Below are 9238 nucleotides of genomic sequence, written 5' to 3' on the forward strand. Positions count from 1 at the left end.
CTATTGTACAACTGTTATCTAGTAATGGCACTGATTGACTCTCTCTGTCCTCCATTTTACACTACTTTTGGCAATTGCAAGGCACATCTCATTGTGGACATTTACTCTTGATCTGTATTTGGAGTTCACCAGCATGGCTGAAAATCCAGTTTCACACAGATAAAAAGTCGCAAAATGAGCAAGGCCTTCTTACTTAACTCTCGATACTCATTCCTCATGGAACTCTAAAATTCAAGCAGTGTTACGGAAAAAAACATAGTCTTCACTCTTTTTTTCTGAGGGAAGTTCCATAAGCTACTCCTCTTATGCAGTGGTAAAATTTGGTGGAAGGTCTCTGTTGAATGAATCTCTGATTCAGTTGTACTGTGTGTCCAAAGTACTGTTAGAAGTGGAGATGAAGTGTTCCGCAAACACAGATTTGATTCTTCATTTAATTTTAGTACTGTTTCTTGTAACATGATGTTCAACATAGAAAAGTGATCATCAATGTTTTCATCCATAATCTTTCTCTTCCAAAGCAGGAAAGATTTCAGTATTATCATAGTTTTCTTCTTCAAGGTATGAATGCAGTTTCTGATTCAGTTAAAAAATATGTGAGATGACTAGGAAGTGGATTTTTAGGTGCTAAAGAACGAAAAATATTTATTTTTTATTTTCTAAAAAAAGTAGAACTATGTGGCTGAAAGTCAAAATTATTTTAATTCCAATACTCTCAAACAATTTAATTGATACTCACAAGTGACAGCAGGGCATTAGATGCTTGTTGCATTCAATTTTTCAATGAACAGCAAAGCACATTTCCAAATTGTCCATTGAAAATACAAGCCGATTATCTCTGAACAGTGCCTTGCATCCTGATAATGACCTTTCCACATCTCACATAGTCAAACGTGCATATTTGAAGAGAGGGGTGTCATGCACACTTACACCATCAATGTCAGTCTCGAGAACCTGAGCAGCTTCACACAATTTTTGGTACTCTGTGTATTTTTTCGAACAGATTTTGGAATTTGTCTCTTAAACACTTGCCTGCATGCTTATACTATTAAAACTGAATAGTCCAAATCGACACACACCATTTCTTCGTTTCTTCGTGACAGTTTAGCAAACATTTTTCCAGTCTGTAAAAAAAATAGTTAACACATTACTGGGTAGTTGTTATTGATTTGTGCATTATAGTCGAAATATTACACCTGAGAAAATTTACTACAGTATGGACTTACAAAATTTAACTATGTCCAAAAATAATTCACCACTATCATTAGTTATGCTATCTGAAGTGCCGATGTGACAATTGCATGATTTGAAAGGTTATAAACTGTTTTTTTCAACTGGAAAAACAGGGTGCGATGATTATGGGGTGAAATAAGATACTTTGCCTTTGACTTTAGAAATTACATGAACCTATTCGCCCAGAAAAGCACCGTGTGTATGCTGCCCTGCCACTATACTCTAGCCGCCCCCCGTGGCAGAGTGGTTAGCACATCACACTATGAATCCTGGTCTGGGCATGGATGTTTGTGAGTGTCCATTCATCAACTTCATCATATCATCACTCATCCCCATCTTCGCAAATTAGCCAAAAGTGGCACAAGAAGTGAAGTAAAATAAAGCAAATCACTCAGTCAATCACTATCTACTCTAGTGCTCCACACCATGACTTCTCCAGCTAAGTGTATAATCTAAAGAAATTCATTGATTATTTACAACATAATATTCTCAATGAAAATTGCCTATTGAGCTGAAAATTTATGTCCTTGATATAACCCATAAAAATAAGTCCAGGGGTGTAATGTCAGGGGATCTAGAAGGCCAAGGAATTGGACCATCTCTCCCAATCCAACACTGTGGGAAAGTCCTGTCGAGGAGATATCTGATTTCTAAGACCCAAGGGCGGTGGCTTTGGCTTGCTGAAAGAAAACTCTTGGTTGCAGGTCATTCAATTGTGGTATTAGGTACAGTTCAAGCCAGTGGCATATACTGGGTTAAGAACCTGGGCTATCGCACCATATCATAGTGTTCGAATGGACAAAAATTTGCTGGTGGGGGTGATGTGACTCTGTGATTAAAAATATATACCTCATAAATAAAACATGGAAATGTACGCTGTCTGCAGGAAAGGATTCCAAGAATTTCATTCTTATTTGCATAAATAAGAGGCCCATATTGTGAAATATTATGTAGGCCTATATACGAGAATAAAAATAAAATTTTAACCTACCTATTTTCACGATTTTATGTTCGGGTACTCCTTGTTGGCACAGTGGTAACGTCATTGCCTTGAAACTAAGGGGTCCCGGGTTCGATACATGGTGGTTTAGATACAACTTTAACTCTTTAACTGTAGGTCTGATCCCCATTAGCTTATCTGTTCATAAAGTGAACATACAAGAAAAATCCACAACGATTTGGAGCTTATCGTTATTCGTAAGCCGAATAGACAGCTTGTTAATTATGTCCCTGATTTCAGTTCACTACACAACACAGCACATATCATTCACAAAAATACAATCCACTCACTGCCTCTAAATAAATTCCACCCACCAAGACCACTCGACGCGATCAAGACTAGAACTGGTTCTTCACTTCGGTAATTTTTAGATGCACTCATAAACCATTCCCGCTCAGCCAACAATTTTCTACTCCCCACTGTATCTCTAGTTGTTTGAAGGTCAACGACCTCTTTTTCAACTCCTCTGCAAGCATTCAATGATGTTCTTGTCCCTGCATGTGACACACTTTCCTCTTGCTGCGATAATTTGACTTCAAAATTCCCCGTTCCTGGGAAAAATTGGTTTGCAACATTGACCCAGACTGTTGAGGAAGTTCAGAGGGTTTTTCCCCTGCCATATGCAACCCTGTACTCTCTCCTGTAACAGTTTGGCTCCACAATTCCCCGATCCTGGGGAAATTGCATGCTGGGAAAAATCGGTTTGCAACATTGATCGGGGTCCTGTCAAGCTTAACCACGGTGACCCCCGTGGAGTTGCCCGCCGGCTCTGGGCCAGATGTCTCGCGAATTCAAAGAAAGTGGGCAATGTTTCCAACTCCTGTAAGAAATCAGGTTCATCTTCTTATTGAAATGAACAATTTCATGCACATTTTCTGATAGATATTTTTTTTGTGTATTTTATTCACTTAGTCTGGGTTTTGCAGATAGCATAGATAGCCCCGAATATACGCCTCTGGTTCAAGCATGTCAAGGTAATTTGCAGCATTAACTTTTCTTCGGCAAAAAAGAATGGCCCTATAATGTGGTCAACCAACATGTAGCACCAGACATTAACTTTGGGACTATCACGTACCACCTCCTGTACATCATGTGGATTGGTTGAACCCCAGATGCGTACGTTATGTTTATTAACTTTCCCACACACATGAAAAGTGGATTCATCAGAAAACGCCACTTTCCTGAGAAAATTTTCATCCCTATCTATACGTGCAAGAATGTCCCCAGCAAATTTTGTTCATTTTGGCCTGTCATCTGGTTTGATCTGCTGTAACAATTGAAGTCGGTATGGAAACAACTGAAGGCGCTTTCGGAGTACCCTGTGTACTGTCATGTGAGGGATTTGCAGTTCCTGTGATGCCTTCCAAATAGACTTCTGCGGTGAACGCTGGAAAGCCTGTCGAATTCTTTCCGTATCTCCTTCTCTTGTTCTTGGCCTGCCTACATGGTGCTTCAAATCCACATTGCCTGTCTGCATGAAGTTGCTTTACCATTTTCTTATGGATGGCTGAGAGGGTGGTGGTTTCCCGTATCATGTTCTGAAATTTCTCTGGACTTGTGTGTCTGACGTGGTTTCAATAAACCAAGCCACACACTACGCCTTTTCCTGTGCAGACTCCATTTCTCAAATTATGTTGCTCCTGCCACCTGGAAAGACAAGAAAGTTATTCATTACCTAACCGAACAAAACGTTTTGAGTTAATGCATCACATAAAACTTACTTTGTTTCTCTAAGTGAATTACAAGTCTCGTTATATGACATTGAAGTTGTAAAGTACATTTTGGGTCACCCTCTATATCACCCATTACTTTCACAAGGAACATATTCTGGATTGAGGTGTATAAAAGTAGTGCAAATAAAAACTTCATTCTTAATAATATATTAATCCGTGACTCAACAGCTCTTGAAGGGTATAGGCTGATCTCCCTACTCCCAGTCTCCCTCCCACAATCCTATCTAGAGGTGTGGAGATCTTCAAGCGGTAATGGGGTGACGTGGGGTCAGCACGTCAAACCCCCAGCCGTTATAGGAGATTTCTGAGACCGAATTACGCTACTCATTACTAGCTCCCCAACTTCCTCACGATGGTGGGTTGCCACCGGCCCTATACACAGGCCGAGAACCCAGAGACTGAACCCAGGCAGACTCAAACCTATGCCATCCGGCAGTCCAAAGCACAGCACCTTAGACCGCACGGCCACGGAGATGTGGTAGTGTGGTTTGATGTACATTTACATTGTAATATATATTGTAAATCTTCTTCACAATTATTGAATTCTGATGAAAACTTGTGTACAGTATAGAAGTACCACATTCGTAATTGCTAATTTTAATATAATACTGAATATTTTTTCACATTTATCAAGCCCATAGAAGCCACCAAAATCATCATGCATGCACAGAAATTGAATTTATAGGAATAGTAATTTTTAGTGTATGAAATCAGGATTGTTTAAGGTTCAGGAATTTTAAATAAATTCAATTTCAGTCCAGGAGAGAAAATCAGTAAGCGTAAATGGGTTCTGGACCGCAAAGAACATTTTTATTTGAAAATTTTTTAATTTGGTTCAGGAACATCTTTTTTTCTGGCTGAATTTAAATATGGACCAGGAACCTTTTTTCAGGATCAGTTAAAATAGGGTCCAAGTTCCGTATTGAAATGAAACAATATGCGAGGGAAAAGGTTCGAGTCCTCTTACAGAACCCATTAGAATATTTGGGTTCTTGGGTCTTTGACAATCCCAGGGTTCTTCAATTCCCGTCCAGGAGAGAAATTCAGCAATTGTAAATGGGTTCTAAATCGTAAAGAATCTTTTTATGTTTAAAGTATTTCAATTCGGTCCAGGAACCTTTTTTCAAGCGGAGTTTAAATTTGGTCCAGAAACCTTTCTTTCTGTTTCAATTTAAATATGGTCCAGGAACTTTTTTTCTGGGCCAATTTAAATACAGTCAAGGAACCTAACCTTTTTTCAATGACATAATATGAAACTTGTACCAAATTGAAAATGTGCAAGAAAAAAAGGTTCCACTCCTGCAACGGAACCCAATAGAACCTATTAGAATTTATGAGTTCCTGGACCTTGAAAACCCTAGCTTCAATTAGTATTAATGTAAATTGTGTTACTTTACTTCCATATCTAATGTTGTATGTCTCTTGCAGGGAATCTGAAGAGACTGGTGCTATAGATACAGGTGAGCTTGTACTGAAATGTGAAGTGGAAATGAACGAGGATCTTGAAACAATGGATGAAAGTGCAGTATCGGATGAGTGCTTCATCCAACCAGATGTGGATATCTCAGAAGTAAGAATTCGTTCAATCAAGGATGAAATGACTGCTCCTGCAGAAGAGGAACTTAATCAAGTGTTCATCGAAAGTGAATGTGATCAAAATGCAGTGGATGACTATCTGAGTGTGGATGATGACGATGATACATTTTGTCAAAATATTGCAAGGATTCTGAAAAGTCTGTCTCCAGCAAACAAAGTTATGCTGAAAACAAAATTTCAGCAGCTTTTGTTCAATATTTGGTATTCGGCTGAGTCAGAAAATCACGATCCACTTACCGTGGAAGAACCATTATCGGGCGGTGTTTATGCTAATTCGGCAGTAATACAGAATGCAAGTATTGAAACGGCTGCGGAAGAACCGGAAGTTGTTCCAAGTGCTCCCGAAATCGTAAGTAGTATTTTCGTTGGAAGTGTTGACGCCACTTATTCTCCAACAAGTGTAGTACCTGTATCTAACAGTGTTCAGAATTCAAATCTCTGTCAACCCAGCATAAGACAAATAAACAGTCCAGTCTGTAGCAATTTGACATCTCATCTCCGAACTGAAAATTCTGCATGCCATCTAATTATGACTCGTGATCAACTCAGATTTTGCCAAGAAGTAATGTCTTACGTAAAAAAGCTTCCCCCAGCCAAAGAAATAGTAGCAAAAACTAAAATCAAGGAACTGTTATCTCACCTGGCATTCAGGGAAATTTTGGAGCAGAACAGAAAATCACTTTGTCATTCAACTAAGTTCATACATGATGCTCCAAATTTCCAAGCAACAACAGCTGAAGTACAAAATTCATTTAGTTGTAAACAGTAATTGTTCTTTATATCAATTTTTTTATATACAATCTTAATTATTTTTGTAAACTGAATGAATGAATATATATATATATATATATATATGTATATGTATATGTATGTATAGTTCATTCAATATTATATATGCTATGTATAATAAAGTAAGACTAAGTCAGTTACATAACTGTATGTCTGGATGTGTGACTACCAGTGGTACCCCGCAATGTACTCTCTCTCTCTCCACTCCTGAAATTTTACATAATTCCAGAAATTCAACAGATAGTGTTGCTTATTTAAAAAATGGATTTACGAAACAGAAATATGGTTGCCAGTAACATATCATATGATGATGTCTGCGATAGTATGGGCCGGGCAACTTGACATATGGGTCTCCTCCGAAATGCAGGATTTCGTGCCTTCATAGCTTGTGCACTCAAGATTTTTCCGTGGTCCCCAAGTCAGAATGTAGGCCTATCTAATACTTGCAACATTCAGTTAGTGGCTAGGTTGCTTACCTTAAGTTAAAAAATAAAACCATTTTAAATTCAGAAATGTGTAAGAAGTACTAAATAAGCACATATTTCCTCCTTTGTGCAACAGCCCATGAAGGGCCTAGGCATACCTACCGACTGCCGGTCTCCCTCCCACGCTTTCCTTCGTCACCTCTAAGCATGGAGATCTTCAACCAGTATTGGAATAGTCGGTGGGTCAACCCGACGTATCCCCAGCCGTTATAGTAGGTCTCCGTGACCGGATTACGCTCACTCACTCGGAGCTCCCCAATTTCCTCATGATGGTGGGTTGCCACCAGCCCTATACATAGGCTGAATAAATTCCGACCAGAGCCGGATTCGAACCTACGCCGTCCCGCAGCAAACGATCTCAAGACGAGTGAACGCCTTAACCCGCTCGGCTACGGAGGAGGAACAAGCACATATTTGGGACAATCATATAATTAATTGAATTTACAATTGTACTCAGTGAGACAGATGAGCCCGATGTTCACTGCATGCATATCTTCTTAAATCTTGGTATCAAAGAGGACACACAGCCAACATATTTTCCTGTTACACGTTGATTTTTGCATGTTACTTGCTTTTTATCACAGCAACTGCCAAAAATCCTCTTTCACACAAATGTGACGTCACAAATGGAATCAAGATTCGCAGAGCTCCCAAAAGTTTGATATATAGAACAAACTCACGCTATCCACGTGGCCGCATGACAAATAACTAACTGCATTCTACACTGCAGTGACTTAACTAGAAGAATTCAGAATTCAAAAGACTTCGTTAAAGTTCTTAACTTGAACACCATTTAGTATCGAAAAGCTAAATACTGATTTTTACGGTGTCCGTCAGGTGTCCTTTTAATCATGGAAAGAACAGATTGGTGTGATGGTTCAATTCTAGAACCATGTGTAGAGTAACAAGTAAGTGTTATCTCAGTGAAAATATTGGAACATTGCACGGCACCCCTCTAAGCGAGCCACGATACTCCAGGGCACCACGATGCACACTTTGGGAACCACTGGTCTACAGTTATGAATTCAGTAGAGCCCGACCCTGTGGCCGAGCGGTTAGCACATCGCGCTGCGACGCCAAGGGTCCCGGGTTCGAATCCCGGTCGGGCTTGGTTGTTTGTGAATGTCCATTCATCAATTTCATCCTTTCATCACTCATCCTCATCTTCGCAAATTAGCCAAGAGGCACAAAACGCGAAGTAAAATAAACTCAATCAATCAATCAATCAATGAATTCAGTAGAAAGATTCAGTTGTTCAACCAGTCGATGCCTTATTGCCACACAAGAAAACAATCTAACTTGGTAATTCATGACATTTTACTACTAATACATGTATTAGTTTTACACGTGATATTTAAAATGTAACTTCCCATCAAATGTTTTCAAGTGTGCCCCCAAGTAATATATTTTGGGAGGGGTCTGAAATGGGTAGTGTTCAAAATATGCCTTTTCACTCCCTTATAACATGCAAAAAATCTGTTCGATTACTTCACTCCTTCAGTTTTTACTTTTCATTTGGTATTTTTAGAGGTAAAGGGTTAGGCAACCATGCACAACAGAACAACTGTTGTGATTGTCTGCACAACTGCAGAGAAATAACAAGTCATTCTATTGGGCATGGTTGCATAAACGTTTGTCTCTAAAAATTTCAACTAATTGTGAGGTCCGAAGGAGTGATGCAATCGAACTAAAATGTTTGTGTGTTGTAAGGCAGTGAAAAGGTATATTGTGAGCACATTACTGACACTCAACAAAAGTGATTTTTTGCTGTACCCTAATGTGCAGCAGTTGCAGCAAACATAGCTACAAACAATGTGTTTGAAGGTGTGGAACAGCAGTGCATAAACAAATTTATTTTGAAAGAGAAGGTTATATTTTGAGAAGACCGGGAACACAATGTGGGGAATAAACAATACGAGGGCCACTATTTATATTTTGAGCCTTGGCAACACTGATTGAAGTTAGGGGACGGAATCGTCTGGCATTATTGACCATAACGTACTTCAAATGTTTTGTCAATAGCTTGATTTGTGTTGTTCATGTTGCCTTGGAGATTGCGCGACAACAATAAAATGGAATTAACTTGTGAACATTTTCGTGCGATGATTTTTTACGATTTTCGATGTGGATTATCTAGACAAGAGTGCATCGATCAACTTACTTCCACATTTGGCGATGAAGCCCCATTCTTTGCCACTGTGAAACGCTGGTATAACGAATTTAATCGTGGCCGCCATTCGCTCACCGACGAGATTCGCGAAGGTCGTCCAAAATCAGTTGTTGTTCAAGAAAACATTGATGCTGTGCAAAACCTAATACTGCAAGATCGTCATGTGACATACTGTGAGATTGAGGCAACCATAGGCATTAATTCCACCAGCATATATAAAATATTACATGATCAT

The 9238-nt window shown here is 39.2% G+C and overlaps 1 protein-coding gene across 1 annotated transcript in view; it reads left to right on the forward strand.

The window, feature by feature from the left end:
- LOC145980217 (uncharacterized) overlaps positions 1–6328 on the forward strand; it is a 125900-nt gene extending 119572 nt beyond the window's left edge. The window contains exon 5 of the mRNA XM_083113239.1: positions 5392–6328. Within this exon, the coding sequence (XP_082969365.1) occupies positions 5392–6328 (937 nt within the window). The remainder of the gene's footprint in view (positions 1–5391) is intronic.
- Positions 6329–9238: the final 2910 nt, after the last annotated feature.

Source organism: Lepisma saccharinum, chromosome 27, assembly GCF_977018435.1.
Source record: "Lepisma saccharinum chromosome 27, izLepSacc3.1, whole genome shotgun sequence".
NCBI classification, from domain to species: Eukaryota; Metazoa; Arthropoda; class Insecta; order Zygentoma; family Lepismatidae; genus Lepisma; species Lepisma saccharinum.